The 23,735-nt window shown below is 44.0% G+C and overlaps 1 protein-coding gene across 15 annotated transcripts in view; it reads right to left on the reverse strand.

The window, feature by feature from the left end:
• The window catches only part of DEPDC5 (DEP domain containing 5, GATOR1 subcomplex subunit), a 147,026-nt gene that overhangs the window by 52,028 nt on the left and 71,263 nt on the right, over nucleotides 1-23,735 (reverse strand). For 8 of the 15 annotated variants that reach the window (XR_006195092.1, XR_006195091.1, XR_006195093.1 and 5 more), the window contains 8 exons: nucleotides 20,642-20,825; nucleotides 19,610-19,770; nucleotides 15,540-15,657; nucleotides 14,908-15,075; nucleotides 13,781-14,000; nucleotides 12,307-12,440; nucleotides 5,846-5,954; nucleotides 2,877-2,942 (listed from right to left, as the gene is read on the reverse strand). Coding sequence is in view for 11 of the 15 variants with exons in the window: in XM_042909807.1 (XP_042765741.1) it covers nucleotides 2,877-2,942; nucleotides 5,846-5,954; nucleotides 12,307-12,440; nucleotides 13,781-14,000; nucleotides 14,908-15,075; nucleotides 15,540-15,657; nucleotides 19,610-19,770; nucleotides 20,642-20,825 (1,160 nt within the window). In the remaining 4 variants the exon portion in view is untranslated. Of the gene's footprint in view, nucleotides 1-2,876; nucleotides 2,943-5,845; nucleotides 5,955-12,306; nucleotides 12,441-13,780; nucleotides 14,001-14,750; nucleotides 14,807-14,907; nucleotides 15,076-15,539; nucleotides 15,658-19,609; nucleotides 19,771-20,641; nucleotides 20,830-23,735 lie in introns of those variants that run through there. The other 7 variants (XM_042909809.1, XM_042909813.1, XM_042909810.1 and 4 more) reach the window with 5 other exon arrangements.

Genomic DNA, 23,735 nt, shown 5'->3' on the forward strand with positions numbered 1-23,735 from the left:
CTCTCCTGCTTGGCCAAGAGGAACCCCTTCTCAGCAGAGAGCTGTCATCAGTGGCCAAAAATTACAGGCATTACCTTTGCGACTCAGCCAGAGGTAGAGGACTCACTTTGCAAGGTCCAACAGGGTCACCCCAGAATTTCAGAGATCAAAGGCATAGGAGAGGTCACCCAGGCCCAGTGCATTTTCACACACACACACACACACACACACACATACACACACACACACACAGGGAAAACAGCTGACTGGACCAATCAAGCTGGTTCACTACCTGTACCCACTGGCCCCTGTCCTCCCTCCCCTCTCCCACACAGAGGTACATGTTTGGGGGACTGACTACATGCCAGGGTATAGCTAACCACAAACATGCTTCATCTCAGGTCCCTCTCACAGCAATCCTACAAGGAGAACACAGTTACTAGTCCCATTCTACAGATGAGAAACCTGAGGTTCAGGGAGGTTAGTGCAGCTGCCCAAAGGCTCACAACTAGTCTGATGCCAGAGCCTACACCCTGACAGTCTTCTAACATGCAGCCCCATTCTCTGAAAGAGCACACAACCCACTCTTTGTGCTTCCTGGTCCTGGAATTAGGGTGGCAAGCAGAGGCTGCAGGAATAGGGAGTAGGCACTAATAAACAGATGTTTGCAATGGACACCGAAACCTGGCACGGTAGGAATCCTATCCTAATCCTAGCTAGTATCCAACCACCACATCCCATGCAACATGCAATATTATTGCTGCCTCATGCATTCACTACTGGAAGTGTTACTTAGTTTCCAAATATGTGGGGCTTTTCTAGTTACCCAGTTGTCCTTTACCTGTAACTTAATTGCATGGTGCTCAGAAATGTGCTCTATGGGATTTCACTCCCTTGAAGTCTGTTGAGAAATAGATATTCTTTCTAATCCTCAAAACTATCCTACAAGGAAGGTATTTTTATTTCCTTCAAATCAGGAAACTGAGGTTCAGGTGGTTAATTAACATGCTTAAAGCAGCTCCCTGGTACAGTGCTGAAGATGAAATCTTAAAGGAGTCATCTGACTCCACTGGCCTTTCTCCATTCCCCACACAGCACGTTAGAAAACAAACACCACAAATTTCATGTTATGTATATTTTAACACAATAATAATAAACAAAACAAAGTTAAAAAAGCACAATTTCATTTTGTGTAAGTATAGAGGCTCCCTTACTACATATGAGTAGAGACAATTTATTGATTTATGTGTAAGCATAACAACACACCTGGTGGGTAATATAAACTTTATTCGTGTGCCTCTCCTAACAGCTCATTGTGGGAACTTGTTCACTCTTGTTCCACCTGGAATTTCACCATGTGAAGCTGTGTGGACTGCTATATTATTATAGGACTTATAAGACAATTCTCTTCTGGCTCTGCTGATTTTTCTTATGCTAACTTCTAATCTAAGCCTAAAATTTTTCACGAGAGGGTCTCTAATTAGAAAGTAAAAGGTTAAAAAGTCCACCCCAAGTTTGTTCTAAACCAAAAATGTAGCATGCTTTCCACACTTAAAGATCAGAGATTCTTGGATTAGAACTCAGAGATCCTGACAGGGATTTGCCCAGGGTCATGCAGCTCCCTGGGAAATGGCATGCGCAGATCTCTGAAAACCTGCACAGACAGGCATAGCACCATGTGACCTCTTAAGCAAGGGAAGACTCCCAACGCTAACTACCCCCTTTCCCTCCAGGCACACTGTGCTACATGGTGCAGGGGCTCAGCCACTCATGACTTGTGTGCCTTTGACTAGGTAATATATTTAAGCCCAGTTTCTTCATCTGGAAAATGGGGTGATAATACCTGCACCTCACAGACTGTTGTGAAGACTATGTGTGCAAAGCCCTTTGCATAGCAGCTGGCAGAGTGAGTATTCAATGTTGCTTTTCTGACTTCCACCAAACAGGGATCCCTTAACCTTTGCCCTTGAACTTCTCAAGTCTTGTTCTCCTTAGTCTGCCTGACTCTACATAAACCCTTTCAACTCTTTCAAATCTCTGTAACTAAGTCAATTTCATATACTTATGGGCATCGATAAAGGGCAAGGAGCCCAGTTTCTCTTCCACTAGGACCTGTCAGAACAGTAATTACTAAAGCCAGTTACAGAGCAGAGGTCACAAGTCAAGCCTGTTGGTCTTGGATTTAAATCTCAGCTCTACCCTGTACTAGGTAAAGCACAACTTCTTTGTGCTCCAATTTCTCTTTGTGTCAACTTGGGATAAATTAGCTCACAGGCCATGTAGTAAGGATGACATGAGAGAATACTATGTGTTTGGCACAGAGCAACTGAAGAATGTTTATGCTTGGAAGGCCTGTGGAGGTCTGGTCCCAACACTTTATTTGACAAATGAGTTAAGGGAAGTCCAGAGGCGAGGTGAACTGCCCAGGGTTGCTCACAATTAGCCTATGACAAAGCATACGCCTATTAATAAATGCTTGCTGTGTTTTTCACCACTTCCTGCCACACTGTTAATGAATTTATCAGGTTGTACTGGCAGGAAAAAAGTAAGTGCTCAGTCCTTAAGAAAACATATTTCATGTTATATGGACAAAACACCTAAAAGGGAAGATGTTGCTGTTGTGGCAGAGAATCAATGGCAACCTTGTGAAACAGGCAGAGTGGGAAACCAATGCATCAACGCTGATGTGATCATCTGTTCTCTCACATTAATCATTTCCATCCCCCTCTGCGGCCACCAACCCCACGGAAGGGAATGACACTTCTGAGATTGAATTCAATTTCAGCTGCCCTTCCAACTCAGCTTCAGCCCAATTTCATCTGTTCAGAGCGGAGCAGAAGACATCTGCTGATGGGACAGGCATGCAGGGGCTTCAGAGCCCTTGGAGTTTGACTGACCTGTGGGTAGAAGGTGGACGATGCTGTGCGCGGGCTGCGGACAAACTCCATAAAGAAGGCCCCGTCCTGAAGTCAGAGGAGGAGGAAGCAGCAGCGGCAGCAGCAAATGCAAGGGAGCAAAGGAACAAATGTGGACCCGTGGTGAACCATCAGGGGAAGGAGAGGGTATGAAAGAAAAAAATAAAAATAAAAACAAGGAGGGAAGGAGAGAAACAAGGGCATGTGAGGGGGATGGAGGGAAAAAAAGAGAGAGAGAGAAAGAGAGAGAGAGAAAGAAAGAAAGAAAGAAAGAAAGAAAGAAAGAAAGAAAGGTAGATCCACCCAGAAAGACCATATCCAAATGCAAAGCATTAGCAGGAATCCACACCTTCTTGGGCAGAATATCCCACCTGTGTGGGAGCAAGCACAGGGATCGAGGTGTGTCCAAGCTCCCTCAGGTCTCATCAGAGCCTGGCTTGGCCAGCACCCTCCCACATAGCTCTGAACTTCCTTCAGACCTATGTCAAGGGAGAGGAAAAAGCCACTTGGTGGGGATGGTGGGGGAAAGGTTTCAGGGGTCGCTTCCTGGCCTCCCGCCTGGCTGGATGACCAGCAGCCCTCTTGGAGAGACAGAGGCTTGAGGCTTTCAATTCTGCCTGTTAATAAACATGGCAGCCAGATGGGAGAAGAGGATTCAATGCAAGAAAAGTTCGTGCTTAATTTTTTAAGCAAATAGGGGATCCAGAAGCAGCAATACCTTCTCCTCCCCTGGTTGGATAACAAAATATCAAGAAGCTGAGACATATAGAGTGTCAGAAACATATGCATCATGGGGTGGGGGTGAGGGTGGGGAGGTGGAGAGTTCTGAAGCTGTCTTCCTCTCTGAACCTATTCTTGTGGGGTGCAAGCTGCCATGTATTTGAAACAAAAACAACGTAGAGGACTTTCCCGAAGACCCCTCCTTTCATCTTAAATTCTTGTCCCTTCAAAATACTCTTTTTTATGCATTACCACTGAAATTCAGAAATGGCACTTGATAAATCTGAAGGTCTACTTTCTTACAACTTTTCTTCAATTCTCAAAATGGAATCACTGAAGTATATGGGTTGGGTGCCCATTTTATCAATACTGTTGCCATTTCCCATCAACCACTGTGAACTCAAATAACAAACCATGGAAATATGTGGCTGTGGAGATACAATCTCAGGACCTCTCTGCATCCTAACACAAGATGTGCTGACTGGGGAAACTGTTGGCATTTCTAAGCATGTCACACAGAGGTCTTCCCTTTGGCCATCTCATAACATCTACATTTCTCTTTGACTACTTGGGGATCTACATCTGTGACAAATGATAACCATCCATGTGGATTTTAGTGCTCAGGGGGAAAATCAGAAGACTGTGCTAATTGGCAATCTAATATTTGGCCATTGGTGTATTTTAACCTTAATGCTTGTGGTTCTATAATTTCTCTGCTTCTCAGTCCGGCCCTGGGCACTGGTTCTAATCCTCAAAGATGGCAATAAGTAGGGGTAACAGCTAGAGGGCAGCGCACAAGATGCTTATGAATTCTCACTGTTCCATTTGTGTCCCTTCTCTGCTAGAACATATAGAAGTAGAGCTGCTAATGCTGCTGAGGTTTACATACATGTGAAAAGATTCTTCCTGGATGGATAGATCGTTCCTTATGCAGAGACTATCCTTGGGACTGTACCTAAAGTCACTTCCTAGAGCTGGGTGAGGGAACTACAGACTGCAGGCCAAATCCAGCTACTGGTTTATTATAGTCTGTGGGCTAAGGGTGGTTTTTAAAAATTTATATGGAGATAGAAGTACCTACATAATAGCCTTGATCTTGCCTGTTGGCTCACAAAGCCTGAAATATTTATTTAGGTTTGCCAACCGCTAGTCTATAAAATATATGAGCTGCCTATAGCCTCAGTTTATACTTTCTTAGATTTTAACCCCTGCATCCTGGTAGTCTAATTCTACTCATTTATCCCAAAGAAATAATAAGAGATGCGGTCAAATAATTATGTGCAAGGATGTTGTTTGCAGTATTACTTATAATTGTGATATAGCGCAGAATAACTATAAAAACTTATAGAATAATTACCAAAAATCCTTTTTAAAAATCAGAAACCATCTACAATTTTAATAAAAAAGTAAATTACCAATGAGGGTCTATCCATATGGTGATATATTATGTATTATTGAAAAATCATACTTTTACAAAATATTTAATGACTAGAAAATTTTCATGATATGGAAGTAAAATAAACAAATACATAGATAGATGTACAAGTTGGCCACAATTTTGAAAAATGAAATACATGTATTGAATCTCCTTCATCTCCTAGTGATAGAGAGCAGGTAAGAGAACGCAGTCAGCTTACCTTCCCATACTAGAATGATCTCACATTCTGAACTTCCCAGAATGAGTAGACAGAGCCAAGTTTATTCATTTTAAAAGATACAAAAAGCCTGATCTATGGAGTTTCTGGCCCCTCTGCTGGACTTGTTATTTGGTACAGAGGCCCAAAGCCTCAGGTTTTAATTCCCCCATCCGCCCAGGATGCAATCCATTTGACTGTACTTCTCAGGAATCTAACTGATGGGAATTTCTTTATCAAAGAGTTAGCTCTCATGGAAGCTGCCCCAAGAGCTTTCTCCCTCCCATCTGGGAGAGCCAAGGATGTGGCTGAAGGAAAACCAGATGGCCAATTTCACAGCTCCAACCAGATTTTGGGACTTGACCAATATAGTTTAGCTTGACTATGTTGTATCTGCATTTATCTAGCAGTTAACTTCCTTACAATTGTGAGCAGAAACTGCTTCTTTAGAAATAGTAATGCTTAAAAGGGTTCAGGGTAGAATTCATCCAAATCCTCAGCATATTCAACCCTGGATTTGAATGGCTATTCATTTGGCCTGCCATGTTGGGCCCCTGAGAGCATGAGGCAGCTCCCTGCCAGAGTGGCCCCCTTTACCTTTCGTGGGCTGTCCACGTAGGTGGGAGTCATGGCAACGCTGCTGCTCTCCGCTGGCTGGGAGGAGCTCTTGCCACTGTGCACAGCTGCCTGCTGTTCTCCCAGGCACCTGAAAGATGGAAAAACACGTATCTGTGGATTGTTGGGAGCCCCCTGGTGAAGGGCCCACATTAGCCAAGATGAAATGAAGATACTACTGCTGTCACCTCAGAAACACCCTTCTTTATTTCTCCTTCAGGCCCAACATGATACCCTTCATTGCATTCATTGTCCTGAACAATCAACAGTCCTCCCAGATAAACAAGAAAAGAGCTCCATTTAAAAAGCACTGTCACAGTGCTTATAGTATTTACATATTACTTTGAAAAGCCATGTGACATGGTTTGAATGACTCCATCCACAAACAACCCTTTTTTTAATCCTCTGGGAAGACTTGTTCTCGGTTTTCATTAAATATACCAGCAGAAGCACATTCTGAAAATTAGGGCTGCATTAACATGTGGCATAAACTATATGGGGAAATGTGTCGACTCCCCATACATTTTGAAGGTTTATATGTTAATTTTTCAAATACACGCACTTATATCCTTGCTCCTCTCCCCAACCCCCAATCACACGTATCTAACAGACACTATCTCATAACACAAGACAACTATGGTTTTCTTATGACATCTTATCCCATCTCCGTTCTGATGTACATAAAAGTACATAAAAGCATATTTCCACATTTATTTTCCTTTTACCTATACTAAAAATAATTATGAGCTGTCATAACTTAAATGCTCCCCCAAATTTCTTCAACATATCACTTAATTTTTATTTGGTAGAGTTCAGGAGACTCACATTATAGTCTTAAATCTTCATCATTATTGTAACATACACTTCTTGTGGTGTACGCTGTGAGGCACTGCCCAGATCCCTCTGCTATGGCCTTGCTGGCACAGTAGTGGGCCATGTTGTCCAGACTACTCACCTGTCAGCCCCTTTGGGGACAGCCCCAGCTGCAGAGCAGCCTTGTTCAAGCTCCTCCCCCCACTGGCCCCCAGCTGCCCACAGACAATGAGTGATCAACAAGGGGGTGTACAGATCTGGCCATGTTGGTCCAACTGGGTTCATCTCTGAAGGCTGTTCTAGCTCTAGAGCTTGAGTGAGGAGACCCAAGGCTGTCACTGGGCCTGCACTGCACCTGGCTGCTCCCTCTATCCACTCCTACTTCTTCCTCCCTCCCACACATGCTGAGCCTAAGGCCTCTCCTTAATAAACAACCTGCATGTTAAACTCCATCTCAGCCTGCTTCCCAGAGATCTGAGTCTGTGACACTTCTAAAATTCTGACATGTTTATTACAGATTGTCAAGTAATCTCATACCAGAGATTAAAAATCAGTTTCCATGGTAACCTGTTATACTCTTTTTTTTTCTAGTTTATTATGGAAAAATTTCAAACATATACAAAAGTAAAAAGGATAAGATAATAAATCCCTACATACCCAGCCCCCAAATTATAGAGCCAATCATGTTTCATCTATACTCCTTACCTACACACTCCAATTATTTTGAAGCAAAACATATTTCACCTGTAAGAACTTCAATATCCACTCTATCATTAAAAGAAAATAACTTAAAAAAAAACATAATCATAATTCAAACATACTTAAAATTTTAAAAATTTTCTAATATCAAATATTTCCCCAACTGTCTCCCAAAAATTATTTGTACAGTTTGTTCAAAACAGGGTTCAATTAAGATCCCCCTGTTGCAATGAGTTGTATCTCTTAACTCTTTTTTAAGCTATAAGTTCCTCTTCATTGTACTTCTATCTTTACAATTTATTTGTTGAAGAAAGTACCTCATTTGTCCTGTAAATGTACATAGTCTGGATGTGCTGATTTTTATCCCTTTATTGTTTATCATATTCCTCTGTGCCTTGTACTTCCTGAGAACTGAGAGTTATACCTAATGGCTTGAGCAGATTCAGGTTCAATTTTGGACAAGAACTCTTCTTAAGTGGCATTATATATATCTATCTGGAGGCCTGTAATATCTGGCAGTCTCTCTCTGGTGATATTAGTGGCCACTGGTGATTTCTGTTAGATCCAGAAGTTCATTAAAGATCACACATGGTAATAGTCTATCATTCCTTCTGTACTTATTAGCTGCAATATTGAAAAAAGACAAACTTCCCTACACCAATTACTTGGTTACTCTGAGGTGTAATTCATATAGGAAAAGCAGAACAATTGCTCAATTCTTTCCCATGTCCCTGCACCACACTGTCTCTCTCTACCACATCAAAATGTGTTTTCCTTTGAGCCTCATCCACAAAGGCACACTGTGACATTCTCTCCCCCAAAGCTGCAGGGAGAGGAAGACCTGGTTACCCCCCATTGTCCCCTCAGATACACATGACAATCCCCATTTAGTGAGCTGCCTTTCATGCGCTGACCTGTGGACTAGGAATCAGGGTTTCGAATGTGAGTCCAAAACCCTTGTCCTTGGAGGCTCCTTATCTAATGGCTCACGAGGGGACCTGCCAGCAAAAGACTAGTTACGCTATATACATGCATATGTGAAAATAAACATGGAGGTCTACTGTCTTCTGCCAGGATGGGGTTGTCAGCCAAGCCTCCATAGAAGCAGTGACAATTGCCTTTTGGTGATCTCTGCTCTGACTTGGTTGTCACTGAGTTATCTTCAGCACCAGCTGCCCAGACTGGTCTCAGCCATGCTGACAATCAGCAGAAGGCTGAGACTGCTGGGGCCTCTATCTTCTACAAGAGCTTGACTAAAACACACATGACTTTAGATAAAGACCAGAAGAAAACTAGAAAAACTAGACAGTTTATAGTAAGATGGCAGGAGTATAGGTGAAGTCTTTAAAAATTCTTTTCCATATTGCTATAGCATTGTTTTTCATAATAAACAAAATCGGATCAGCTTAGTGCAGCAAAAACAAAAGCAAAGCATACAAATAAAAAACGCTGTGTGTGCTAACATTATATAAAGGTCTGGCTCCCTCTGCTTTACCTCCTATATTGAGAAAACATAGCAAGTCACCCAAGAGCAGTCATCTGGAGAGAGAATAAGTCTCAGGTCTCTCTGTCCTGACTCCTGCTTGTGGGATTAGCTGAGAGTCTCTCCCTTCACACTGGGGGACACTACCACCTCAAGTATCCTTCCTCTTCCAGTCTGAGCAGAAAGAGGCTACTTGGACAAGTGCATTAAAGGATGACTCACTGACAAATTAAAATAAGATTCCCCCACCCCCAGCTTCACACCCCTCCCAGCAACATATGTTCCTTGTTCTTTTTTCCAGTGGGAAAGATCTGTGATTAGTTACAGGAAGAACCTGGTGGGCTGAGTTCTGGGGCCTTCCCTTGGTCAGGTGAAGGTATTTTCTGAAGGGGACCCAGTGCCCTCAGTGATGAGCTCAACCTACCCCTGCTCTCCTCCTCTCATCTGCCCCCAGGTCCTCTCCAGGTTCCCTTGTCATCCTGTGTCCCTTCTTTTCCATTTATTATCACCCTCTCTCCAGCCTCTGTGGCCGCTTGCCTGACTAGTGAGAGGCTGCCAAAGGGTCTCTGCCTCTTGGGGCCCACCTGCCAGGCCTTTCTATACATGGGACTCATTTCTGAAAACACTTCTGCCAAAGACACCAATGGCATATTTCATGATCCTAAGGAATGACTGTAACATTTTAGGTAAATTATAGTATTAGGACTTTTAATTTTTTTTTTTAATTTTTAAGTTTATGTATTTGAGAGAGAAAGAAAACACAAGTAGGGGAAGGCCAGAGAGAAAGAATCCCAAGCAGGCTCTGTGCTATAGGCACAGAGTCCCACGTGGGACTCAAACTGATGAACCAGCCGAAGTTAGATGCTTAACCGACTGAGCCACTCAGGCTCCCGAGGACTTTTTTTTTTTTTAAAGGAGTACTTCTCAGGGCACCTGGGGGTTCAGTTGGTTGCGTCTGACTCTTGATTTTGACTCAGGCCACGATCTCACAGTTTGTGGGATCAAGCCCTGCATCGAGCTCTGTGCTGACAGCACAGAGCCTGCTTGGGAGTCTCTCTCTCCCTCTCTCTGTCCCTCCCTCGCTCACATGTGCGCGCTCTCTCTCTCTCTCTCTCTCTCTCTCTCTCAGAATAAGTAAATAAACTTAAAAAAGTATAAAGGAGTACTTCACTTTCAGTGATACATATTGAAATATTATAGATGAAGAGATATGATGCCTGAAGCTTAATAAAGAGTAAAAAGGAAGGTGAGAACATGTGGGATATAAATGAAATAAGACAGGCCATGAGTTGGGGTCCCTGGGTGGCTCAGTGGGTTAAGCATCCAACTTCAGCTCAGGTCATGATCTCATGGGTTCACGAATTTAAGCCCCACATCAGGCTCTGTGTTGATAGCTTGGAGCCTGGAGCCTGCTTCAGATTCTATGTCTCCCTCTCTCTGCCCCTCCCTCACTCAAGCTCTCTCTATCTCTCTCTCTCTCTTAAAAATAAATAAAACAGGGGCGCCTGGGTGGCTCAGTCAGTTAAGCATCTGACTTTGGCTCAGGTCATGATCTCGCAGTCTGTGAGTTTGAGCCCCGCATCAGGCTCTGTGCTGACAGCTCAGAGCCTGGAGCCTGCTTCAAATTCTGTGTCTCCTTCTCTCTCTCTGCCTCTCCCCTGCTCATGCTCTGTTTCTCTCTGTCTCTCAATAACAAAATAAACGTTAAAAAATTTAAAAAAATAAATAAAAAAATAAATAAAACATCAAAAATTTAATTAAAAAAAAAAAGATTGGCCATGAGTTGATAATCATCGAAGCTGCAATGATAAGGAAACAGGGATTTATTATACTAGTCTACTTTACCTATTTGAAATTTTCCATTAAAATAAAAAACTTGCAAAGGATCCCTTTTGTGATAAGAACATGTAAGGACAGCGTGGCATCCAACTTCCCACCTGTCTTTCCAATTGCACCTAGACTATGCCTTAAGATCACTCCATGTTACTTTTGGAAAGCCTAATGTACACAGGTTCCTGCTTGGCCCAACATGGTCCCTCATGCCAGACAGATAAGGTCTAGTCTCCCCTAACATCTGTATAAGGAACTTCAACATCCCTTCCTCTGTCATTCTATGACTATCTATTGTGCACATACTATGTGCCAAGCACAACACACAGCCTCTGCCCTCAGAGCACAGGCAAGTCAGGGGGAATGTGAGTAAACCTGGTAGAGTTCCACTAAGGGTTCTGATGGATATTGGTCTGGGGTGACAGGAAGCACAGAATCTGAGTTGGCTGGGAGGGTGAGGGGGCCGGGAAGGTTCCCAGAGTGAGGGCCACCTGCACACAGAGGTGTTTTCTCCTCTTGCCCAAGTTCCCCCTCGCCTCTCTCTATAGATGCTTTCTTCCCTTCAAGGCCAACTCAAATCCCACCTCCTGGGACACTGTCACTGCCCTCCCAGGCAAGATGTAGCCCCACCAATATCCTGGGAAATGGAGCACATACTGTTTATGAAGGGACCACACAAATGCTTAGAGAAGCTGGCCAGGTCACATGCCTGAGGGTGCAAGACAAGTCCAAGACTAGAGGGTGTGGCTGTTCTCTGGTAAAACAGAGGGCATGTGCTCATTCCAAAGTGCCAGCCTTCCCATGGCTGGCTGTGCATGTGGACCCAGTACTATAACTGAGGCTCTTCTATTTCTAGAAAGGCTAGATTTTATTATCTATAGTACAGTGTTGTGTCATAGTATCTGCGATACACTGTTTTATGAATAATATAATCATGTATCATGTTGTATATACTATACAACTTCTCATATACAAATTCAAATAAAATCCAAATTTGTATATGAAATCTTCAAACTAAAAAAATGCAGCTCAGATATTTTAAAAATATTTTGTATCTTGAGGGCAGTGAAACTATTCTGTAATGGTGGCTACATGTCATTACAAATTTGTCTAAACTCATAGAAAGTATAACACCAAGAGTGATCTGTAATGTAAGCAACAAATACTGGGTGATAATGTGACAATGCAGGTTTATCAATTACAATAAATGTCCCACTCTGGTAGGGGATGTTGACAATGGAGGAGATTGTGCAGGTATGAAGACAGGGGGTATACAAGAAATCTCTCTTCCTTCCACTCAAGTTTGCTTTGAACCTACAACTGCTCTAAATTACAAAATGTATTATAAAAAAAAAAACAAAACTCAAAGAAACAAAGAAACCCCACTTTATAGGCCAAACCAAATGTATCTGTAGTTCAAATTAAGTCCCAGATTGCAAGTTTATAATTTCTGGCATATTTCATGTTATTTGACACTTACTGGGTATTAACACAGCTTTCTCATGTATGTGTGTTTTTCTTAATTTCAGGCTCCTTGCAGAAACAATATTTCACCTCCACTCACAAAACCTTTGGAGCCTGCTGGTGGGGACGAGTCACTCCCCGAGCAGGCACTTACTTCTGACTGGCCTCCATCTCCAACAGGGCGGACAGAGCTGATGTTCCCTTCTTGCCAACTGGGGGGCCGGTAGACTCAAGGGAGTGTGTGGCAATGGGCCCGGTCATCTGTAAGCCTTTCATGGCAGTCCCTTTCTAAAGCAGAGAAGAGGAGACAAGACCATCAGCCTCAGTGGGCTCCCTTAGCAGATGCCACTCACAGCCCAGAGCGTGCCTGCCGTATCTGTTGTGCTTGAGGCTCTGGGAATCCAATTAACAGAGGCAAGTGACATGGGTTCCTGCTATTCAGTAAATGCTTAGAACAGCTTTTCACTTCAACTGACGGTTCAAATGCCTGTCAACTCAAAACAAACTGCCTCCTTGAGGTGGGTTCCACAAATCACTTCACCCTTGTCGCACCACCAGGAAGTAAATAATGTTCTACCTAAATCACGGAAGAAGAAACTGAGTCCCAGAGAGGTTAAGTAACCTATCCCAAATCCCACTGAAGCTAGAGTTCAAGCTCTAGTCATCTGGTTTCAAAACCAAAGTTCTTTCTACCATGCAAGGTCTTTCAGAAATGTTTCTAATTATAAGCAATGCTACCCTACAAAGGGTAGCCAGTGTGGGGGGAAGAACATGGAACTTGGGGTTAAAAACACAGCTAATGAAACATCACTACTCACAGTGAAAAGGAATGAATTACTGTTACAAGCCACAAATTGTATGAACTTGGGTGAATCCCAGGGGCATTATCCTGAGTGAAAGAAGGCAGCTTCTCAAAAGGTTACACATTATATGATTCTGTGTATATGACTTTTGGAAAAGGCAACAGTACAGTGATGGAGAACAGGCCAGTGGCTGCCAGGGGTTATAGATGGGGGCAAAATGTGACTATAAAGGGTGGCACGAGGGAGTTTTTTGGGAGTGATAGAACTACTCTGTATCCTGATTGTAGTTGTAGTGTTACATGAATCTATGCCTCTGTTAAAATTCACAGACCTGTACACACACACACACACACACACACACACACACACACACACACAGAATCCCAGATCTGCCCTGTACTGGCGGGGCATATCCCATAACCCCATGAGCCTCAGTATCCTCACTGGGTGGTGTGGGGCTGAACACACCCAAGGTGCTGGAAATTCCAAAAGTAATGAGAGTTAAACAAGTATCGCTGCCACTACCCTCGAGTGACTTTTACTCAGTAATCCAGAGAAAGCAGCTGGGCTTGACATAGGGTCTCACCTGGGGAATGCACGAAGGAGCTGTGTGTCCTCAGGTAGGCAAGGGTGGTCCTGTGCCACAGAACACTACCCACTGGCTGCCTGTACCCTATCCCTCCCTCCTTCACCCTGCACTAGAGGAGAACTCACTGTTTCAGAGTTAAGATAAATGCAACTGCAGAGTAAATAAACCGGTCAGAGAGAGGCCCCTGAGATAGGAGGAGACCAAGCACAGCCCCCACGGGGCCCACAGAGCCCTACCCGCATCATGCGATCTGAGCGATGCCGCCTGCGGATCCGGTTCAAACCCTCCACAAAGCGGATAAAACCATCCAGGAGCTGCCACTCTTCTTCATCCGCCCGGGGCCTGTCCCCATAGATGTCGCAGTGGGCTTCCCCCTCTGTGATGCGCTTGGTGGCAGTGACACAGGCTGGCAGCAGCAGGAAGCGGGTCCTCCAGAACTTCAGAGACTCAATTAAGCTGTGGAGGGCCAAAGGGAGAAAAGGGGGTGGGGTGAGCAAAAGCAGACAATAAAAGCACGCCTAATAAACACCCCATCTTGACCCTGTCCTCAGAGTTGGTATGTGACGAGCAAGCTCCCCTTGAATAAGTGTTCGTCTGATGCTACATCTCATGGCTTCATTTAAAACACAAGCTTTAGGGGTGCCTGGGTGGCTCAGTTGGTTAAGCGTCCGACTTCGGCTCAGGTCATGATCTCGCAGTCTGTGGGTTCGAGCCCCGCGTCGGGCTCTGTGCTGACAGCTCAGAGCCTGGAGCCTGTTTCAGATTCTGTGTCTCCCTCTTTCTCTGACCCTCCCCTGTTCATGCTCTCTCTGTCTCAAAAATAAATAAATGTTAAAAAAAATTAAAAAATAAATAAATAAATAAAAAATAAAACACAAGCTTTGGAGGTAGGCTATGAAACGTGCTTTTAGTTTATATCCCAGAGATGTCAGAATGATTCGTGCTGCCAGACTCGGTGGGGTTGTGGCTTTTAAATCACACATAAAAATTAAAAATCAAAAATGAGACACCACAGGCAGTCAGGAAAAGGTTAAGAATATGATCTACGCTGACATTTCATCAAAGAGCACTTCATCACTGAAGTTTCTGTTGTTGTACTGTGGTAAAACATACATAGCAAAATGTGCCACGTTAACAATCCTGAAGTGTACACTTCTATGCCATCAAGTACGTTCACATTGCTGTGCAACCATCACCACCACCCACCTTCTCACTGAGTTTTGTAACCCAGTGCAGATGTGCTTTTTGTTCTTCCATGATTTCTAAAACAAACATCATCTTGTAATCAGAAAAAAGGACAGACGTGTTAAAATTCAGGTACACCCAAGGCAGCCAGACGGAAAGCCAAAGCACACTCTCTGACCTGAAGTCCTCAGACCCAGCAGAACAGATATACTGATCTAAGTAATTCCACTTGTACTCCTCCAGCCGCTCATGGGAGAATTCCACCCAACAGGAGACGAACTCTGAGTCCGAGTGGGAGGGACAGAGGCTGTAGGTGTAGTGGATCTGGGCGGATTCATAAGGGTACCTGAAAAACAAAGGGCATGCCCAGAAGTCCAAAAGAGAATTCCCTCTCCTCCAATTCTTCTGGACCTTTCCATCTCCATATACTTAGCACCATCCTTGGCATTTCAACCCTCAAGTGCAGTAACCAACTCATCCCAAGGGACTGGAAACGGAAATTTCTTAGTTCTTAAACTTTGTCATTCTTTTACCCTCCCATTTTTTATTTTTAATTGGCTTTCTAGGAATCAGGCTAAACATCATAGGCTGAATCATAATCCCTTTTAGAGGAAGGTGAGCTATAACCATAAAATAATCCTAGAGAGCAAAACAGTAATTCCAAGAAAAGGAAGACCAACCACTCAACCTATCTTGAATTATGTCATGCACATAAGTCATTATGTGCACAGCATGCATTACAAACACAAGTTAGTAATGTGGACACAATTCAGGACAGTAGGTGAAAACCTTAAATTTCCAAGGACTCACTTGGGAAGGTAACGTGTCACTGTGATCATCTTATCCTTCAGCGTCACTTTGTGGAACGTTCTGCCCATACTCAGCCAGTACTGGTCCTCCTCCTCAGGGCGGTTTCGGGACACAAGGCCTAACAGAGGGGGGGTTAAAATCATTTCCTCCATCTAGTCGAGGATCATTCCTTTAACAGGCAATTGCTTCTCTTCCATATACAGTCAGAAAAAGGAGAAACAAAAGAGGCAACTCTTTTGAGGGCCAGTTTCATGGAAAAGACTTATTTTTGGTAAAAAAAAAAAAAAAAAAAGTCCTGAAGTTGGCAGAAATTTTCTGTTACTAAACCAGCCAGCAGCAGATTAGAGCCCGGGGTGCTGACAGCATCCAGAAGACACACTCAAAGCTGAAGAGCCTGATCCCTCAGCCTTGGAGAAGGAAAGCTCTGGATTAGATGTTAATGGGCCAAGACTCAACTCTGGGACTGAAATGAAACTCCACTCCACTCAAGCACAAGCTGCCACTCTGGCAGTTAAGGTCCTCGCCCCCAGTGTGGCAGCCAACCTACCTTTAGTTTCCGTGACTCCCACACTATGACCATGCTTTGGTCTTTTTTTTAAAGTTTATTTATTTATTTAGAAAGAAAGAGATAGGGAGCACGCACAAGCCAGGGAGGGGCAGAGAGAGAGGGAGAGAATCCCAAGCAGGCTCCATGCTGTCAGCACAGAGCCCCAAGTGGGGCTCCATCTCACAAACCATGAGATCATGACCTGAGCTGAAAGCAAGAGCCAGAGGCTTAACCAACTGAACCACCCAGGCACCCAAAACCATGCTTCAGTTGTAATTTTCTTCTCTAAACATTTGCTCCTGTTGCTTTTTCTGCCTTCTCTTTCTGGGCCATCAAGATCCCACAGATCACTTACGGTCACCATCAAAATTGCCACTGCTCCAGTAAGCTAGCAGATCCCATCAGCAGTATGAATTTTACCCTGGATGTGGCTCCACATGTGCGTGTCTCACACCCTTTCAAAGTGGAGGTTCCATGAGGCCGGGGCCCAAATCTTGTTTGTCTTTAAATTTTCTGTAGCACCTGACAAAATGCCATGCCCACAGCAGGTATCGAAAACATACTAGGTGAATTGAATTGTGCATAGAAAGAGAGAAATTCTGAGGAATCAAGAAAACTGTAAGCTTTTAAGAGAGTAAAAATAGTGCCTCGATGGACAACTGAGCAAAGACAAGATTCTTGTGATCTAGAAATGAAACCGGGTGCCCTCATGCAGTTCTGAGAGACAGTCACATAGGGCAGGCAGCATGGGAGTTGTCAGGATGAGAGGATGGCAGAGGTTGAAAGGACCTTCACTAGGAATGCAAAATTTCCCAGGTGATAGTGAGGGGCGGCAGTCAGGCTGCATATAAGAGGACAGGGTTTGACTCAGAGGACCCTAGGTTAAACCCCATCACTTCCATTTGTCAGCAGTGTGCCCTTGGGTACCAAACCTCTCTGAGTCTCACTTTCTGCAACTAGAGTGTGTCTGAGGGCCCCCATCTCTGCATTCCTTCTTTCTTGCAACAACCCCTTGCTGGCTGTAAGGAAGACAAAGTCATGGGATAATGTTCATGAGCACCTAGCACAGTACTGAGACCCCACTCTAAATTAGTTCCTGTTTTGGGGCATCTGGGTGGCTCAGTTGGTTAAGTGTCCAACTTTAGCTCAGGTCATGATCTCGCAGTTCATGTGCTGGAGCCCCACATTGGTCTGTCTGCTGTCAGCACAGAGCCTGCTTCAGATTCTCTGCACCACCACCCCATCCCGCCCCCACTTGTTCTCTAAATAAATTAATTAAATAAATAAATAAACTAAAAAAAGGAAAGAAAAAAATTAATTGGTTCCTGTTTTTATCCTGCACAGCACTCTTGACAATCTGTGATCAAATAAATACTTGTGGTTTATTTAGTCTAATGCTTGTTTTGCCCAGTAGACAATAAACTTTGAGGACAGGGCTGAGGCTATTCTGTTCACTACTGGAACAGGTCCCCCTCATAACTAGTAGTCAACAAATCTTCAATCAGAAGCAATCTCACTTATGATAGTCACTTTTCCAATAACTAATAAACAACAATGATACCATTTCTGTTACTACAGAAATAAAAGGATTAAATTTATCACAGGAAAAAATAGCCAGAAAGAGTATGGTCAGGTGAGTAGACTGGCCAACTAGCCATGACATGAGACTCATGAATCGACCAGAGCAGAAGTGGATGCCAGAGGAATTATGAACCTCTAAGGGCTATTCTAGAGAAAAGCAGGTAGGAAGCCTAGATGGGCCCACTGACGCTAAATAAAGATTAATTCATTCCACTATTCCTGGGATAAAGAACAAAATCCTTCACATGGCCCTGTGAGGCCTGGGTCTCCTGACATGTCTGGCCACATCTCCAGCTTACTCCCTGTGCTCCATCCCACCAGTCTTCTTTTTGTTGCCCAGAAAGTGTCACAGTGCCTCCTGCCACAGAGCCTTTGCACATACTAATCCCTCTGCCTGGCATGTTCTTCCCATATACTTCTACCCACTCCCAACCTGGTTCTCTTCCTAGTAACTCTTGCACATAGTTTAGGTCTCACCTCAAACATCACCTCCTCACGGAAGCCATCCCTGACCCTCCAGACTAGATCAAGACCAATATTAAATATCCTTATAGCCCTTTGATTTTTCCTTCACAGTCTTTATCACAACAAGGAATTATATTATTTCATAGTATGATTAATGTTATTTTTCCCCACTGGGCTATAAATGCCCCACAGAGCAAGGGCTTCAAAAATACTGTTGAGTGAATGAATGAATGAATGAATATATTTATCAACCCATATTGTTGTATGCCAGGCACGGTAGTCTCCAATGTAAAGGATAAAAACGTGAGGTTGATATAGTCCTGGAACTCAAGAAGATTACTATTCAGTACAGTCTAGAAAATAAAAAGAAGACAACAAGTGATAAATAACATAATGGGCTCCCAAGAAAATCCAGAGGGAGCCCAAAGCTTCATCATAAGCAACAAGGCCTGGACTGGATAGACCACCAAGCTCTCTATCACAGATCCATACTTCTTTGATTTTCTGGCCAGAGGCACTCTAATGGAGTCAAAGATGATCTGAGGTTTTGAGCTGGGAGGTTAGGAAAGTGGGGAATCTCATTAGCTGCAAGGAGGAAGCAGGAGCCTAACAGGTACTTACTGATTGTTCTGGAAAATGATCCCTGCTTTCTGGTTCTAGGCACCCATACTTAATTCTCTCTACCTGACTTATTTCAGAAGAGCTCTCCGGAGCCTGGCTGTAACTCAATTGGCATCACTGAGTCTCTGTCACTTAGTGCCTGCCACTCACAGATGATCCATTCTTGCTTCAATGTGCTAAGCTTCACCAACAAGTAAGAGAAGATGAATCCAGAATTGGGGGGGGGGGGGGCGGGAAGTATAAACTTCAGGTTTACAAAACTTCTGAGAACCTGCTGTGTGCCAGGTACTGTGCTAGAAATAAATATTGGGTCTAAAGGGACGCCTGGGTGGCTCAGTCGGTTGCGTGTCCGACTTCGGCTCAGGTCACAATCTCACAGCTTGTGAGTTCGAGCCCCGTGTCGGGCTCTGTGCTGACAGCTCAGAGCCTGGAGCCTGCTTCGAATTCTGTGTCTCCCTCTCTCTCTGCCCCTAACCCACTTGCATTGTCTCTGTCTCTCCCAAAAATAAAAATAAACATTAAAAAAAGTATATTGGGTCTAAAATATGCACTATGTACTTTGACGGTTCAGTCCTGGCTCAGCTGCCTGCTACTACAGGGTATTGCCAAAGCCAGGCTATAACATTCCTGAACTGGGTCATATCCTCTTCCTTAAAAGGAGAGTGGTAGATTAAAGAAAATTTTAAGATAAATCTGGGCCTAGTGGAGACTATATTCCTCATGTAAAGTAAAATTTTGTGAATTTTGTGTTGAAAAATAATTACTCCTAAATTTGTCTATTCCCTACCATCTTGAGAACGTACTCATACAAATTTAGTTGAAAAGAAAAAATACAAGTCCCCAGAGAAAAACTCACCTCGGCTATAGAGTGGGCTGCTGCTCAGCGGGGGTGGGACAGCAGGGTTGGGTTTCTGTGCCTTGGGCTGCACTATGATTTGGTAGCCCTGCATGAGACGCTGGCAGATGAACTCTTCAAACACCTGCTGGGCCGTCATCTGCACACCTTCCTCATCCCTCCTGAGAAAACAGACGGTTGTTCACATGGGTGTGCTTGGCCCAGGTCAGAGTGACACTCAGAGTCTATACTCCCATCCTCTGTTTTTGCTTTGACCCCACAAGCCAGCCCTGATAACCATTGTATGGTGGTTCATAAAACTATCAATCTATAAACCAGTTTTGGGAGAAATGATCAGTTGAAAAGAGGCAGAAGAAGAAGGCAAATAAAAGCTAATAGCCAATCTTAGAAAAGAAGATCAGGGATGCCTGGGTGGCTCAGTCAGTAGAGCGTTCAACTTTTGATTTTGGTTCTGGTCATGATCTCAGGGCTGTAGGTGATCTCAGGCGCCTGGGTGGTTTAGTCAGTTAAGCCTCCGACTCTTGATTTTGGCTCAGGTCATGATCCCACAGTCGTGAGATGGAGCCCCATGTCGGGCTCTGTGCTGACAGCATGGAGCCTGCTTGGGATTCTCTCTCTCTCTCTCTCTCTCTCTCTCTCTCTCTCTCCCCCCCTCTCTCTCTGCCCCTCCCCTGCTTGTGCACATACTCTCTCTCAAAATAAATAAACATTTTTTTTAATTAAAAAAAATTTATCTTTCTCTCCCTCTGCCCCTCTCTCCAGCTAGTGCACTCTCTAAAACTTAAAAAAAAAAAAAATGTTTTTAATTAAAAAAAAATTTTTTAAAGAGATTTAGTGTGTCCAGAACAAATGCAATAGAGAAATATGAGAAAGGATCAATGAGGACAAATGGCTAAAGGAGGCATGTCAATGGAACTCTAAAAAAAAATCGACAGTTCTTGCTTCAATAAAATTCTCTAAACAGAAAAGGAAGACACAAGCTTGAAAATGCAGTGTTTTGATGCATACCCCAAACCCTCCTCTGACACCGACCTGTCAATGTCTGCTTCTGGGAGGAGATCATAACAGCCCTCCGTGTAGTCGTTCTGCAGGCCCTGGCGGTCAGGGAAGTAGTCGGTGGTGAGGGGGAGACACGCCGGAGTAGTGAGAGACTTCCAGTCCACTCCAACTGTGCAACAGAAGCCTGGCACTACAGGGGGAGCAGACAGTGTCAGAACTGCCTCGTGTAACAGGAGAGAAAGGTACATGTGGTCACCAGGGCAGGTGTGGGACATGGGTGGGGTGGGGGAGAGGAATGAAAGGTGACAAAATTGCCAGGAAAGGGATGGAAAAGAAGAAAGGGGGTGGGGGAGGGAGGAAGAGAGAAACAGAGTTTGTTAGATAATGCAGTGCAAGTGCTTATCCAATCCCATCATGCAAATGGGATTCACAGCTGATATTTTTCATTTTTTGCCGATCCTCAGCTAACAGCCACAATGCCAGTGAGGTTACGGCAGGGTAGCACAGGCAGTGTTATGCATCGAAGCAAATCAACATTCCAAGAGCAGAAAACAGGCTCAAGCCAGAGCCTCTCTGGAGGACTGCAGAGTGGCCGGTGGGGAAAGAAGAGCTCAGCCAGGTTTTGGAGCAATCAGCACATGGTAGCAGAATTCAGGAATACTTTCAGAATTGCAAAAATAGGTCACAGATCCAAAAGGGTAGGAGGAGAAATCAAAGAAGGGTGTCTGGGAAAGTTACAAGGCCATAACTTCAAGAGACAGACTTTAACAATCTAGAAACGAAAGCTGCAATCAGCAGAGTGGGCCCAATCACATGGATCTGTCCTGAATCGCCTGCTCTTTGGTTAAAGCAGGGTTTCTCCACCTTGGCACTACTGACATTTTGGACTGGAAAATTCTTTGTCTTGGGGGGCTGTCCTTTGTATTTTAGGATTTGAACAGCATCCCTGGACTCTACTTACTAGATGCCAGTGGCATCTCCTGGTTGTGAAAACCAAAAACGTCTGCAGATGTTGCCACATGTCCCCCCAGGGAGCAAAATCATCCCCAGTTGAGAATCACTGACTTAAGGTAATAGGGAAGTTATCTCTTTAAGTAATTTAAGCAAATATTATTTTTCAAATCTTTATACAAGGGAGCAATCTGAAGCAAAAACACTCCATGACTTTGCCTCTGAGTATCAAGCAAGGGACACCTTAAACACCTTATCTTTGGGGTGCCGGGATGGCTCAGTTGGTTACGCATCCGACTCTGGATTTCGGCTCAAGTCATGATCTCACGGTTGTGAGACTGAGCCCCACGTTGGGCTCCGCGCTGAGTGTGTAACCTGCTTGGGATTCTCTGTCTCCATCTCTCTCTGACCCTCCGCAGCTCACACTCGCATGAACATGTGCGCGCTCCCTCTCTAACAGTAAGTAAATAAATAAATAAATAGCACCTTATCTTTTGCACAGTGCTAATGCAGCTTACATTGTGATTCACCTCTGTCTCATTCACCCTATCTCATCAGCTGACACATGGCCTCCTCGGAGCAGGTACTGCAACATCACTGACCCCTTTAAACACCTGGCCAAGCTGAACCTCCCAGAAGTTACTCAATCAGAAGCCTCTCTGCTTAGGGATCTTTCCACCACATAGTGACACACACACACTACCCAATACGACAGAGTCCCACTGAACCTAGAGTTAAAGGACAAGAAGAGGACCTGACGCATGTGATAAGTCATAGTGGGAAACACACCCCATGTAGCACCACTGCCTTAGGAAATTGCAACAAAACTAACTCCCTGATCTACACAGGTCTAGGGTATTTTATTTGTTTGTTTGTTTGTTTGAATTCTATTTTAGTGTGGTAAACACACTTAACATGAGAGCTACTCTTCGCAAAATTTTAAGAGTACAACACAGGAATGCTAACTTGGGCACAGCGTTGTGCAGCAGATCTCTAGAATTTATTCATCATGCATAACTGGAACGTTATATCCACTGGTTAGCAACTCCTCACTTCCGCCTCCCCTCAAGCCCCTGGCAACCACCTACTCTCTGATTCTGTGAGTTTGACTATACACAGGCCTTGATAACTCATTAACACTTCAAGAATTAAAAAATCACAATCTAAAAGAACCTAATTGATCACCCCAATTTCCCAATAAGGCAGATGAAGGAGTAAGCTTGTTCCTAGTTCCCAGTTAGAACCAGGAGCAGAAGGAAGACACCCAATCAAAACTACAGTGGGAAGCCAGAAGCAGAAGACAATTGAATATGCTGTCTTAGATCGTTCTGGCTCTCATTAGCTTCCTGACCCTCTGGATCATAAACATCCTTCAGAAATGTTTTCTGCTGGGCACACACCAAGATACAAACATTCAAATGTCTGGTCCAAAATCCCATGGTGAGAAAAGTTCCTGATTCTTAGTTTAATGATGTTTTTTCCTTGGGCAAACAGTGTGGCCTCTTTTCTAACTCCAATATCTTTACGCCCTATAGAGAAGGACTCTGAAGAGGGCCCACAACAGAACCGTTGAATTAACAACGATAAACATGGATTCCAAAATCCAGTGCTAGGGTTGTACAGAAAGAATAGGCTCATCTATTCATTGTTGGCAGCATTCTGGAAAATAATCATCCTGCCAACCATACTTTGGGGGAAATATATTCCAGGATGTGAACTGAAAGAAAAGATATACCCACTGCACCATGTACTATACCTGTATTCAATAGTATTGCTAAAAAACTAGAAACCACCCAAAATGACCCCCAATAATAAATGATTTTTCAAACTGGGATGTAATGTGTTTGATACATGTGCTAAGTCACTAAAAATGACTAGCAGGGGGACACGTGGTTGCTCAGTGGGTTAAGCATCCAACTCTTGGTTTCAGCTCAGGTCATGATCTTGAGGTTCCTGGGTTTGACCCCCCCCCACTTTGGGCTCTGTGCTGGCAGCGTGGAGCCTGCTTGGGATTCTCTCTCCCTCTCTTTCTGCCCTTCCCCGACGTGTGCACACATGTGCGCATTCATGCTCACTCTCTCTCAAAATAAAACATTTAAAAAAATGACTAAGGGCTCTTGGGTGACTCAGTTGGTTAAGCATCCGACTCCTGATTTCAGCTCAGGTCATGATCTCA

Source organism: Panthera leo, chromosome D3, assembly GCF_018350215.1.
Source record: "Panthera leo isolate Ple1 chromosome D3, P.leo_Ple1_pat1.1, whole genome shotgun sequence".
NCBI lineage: Eukaryota > Metazoa > Chordata > Mammalia > Carnivora > Felidae > Panthera > Panthera leo.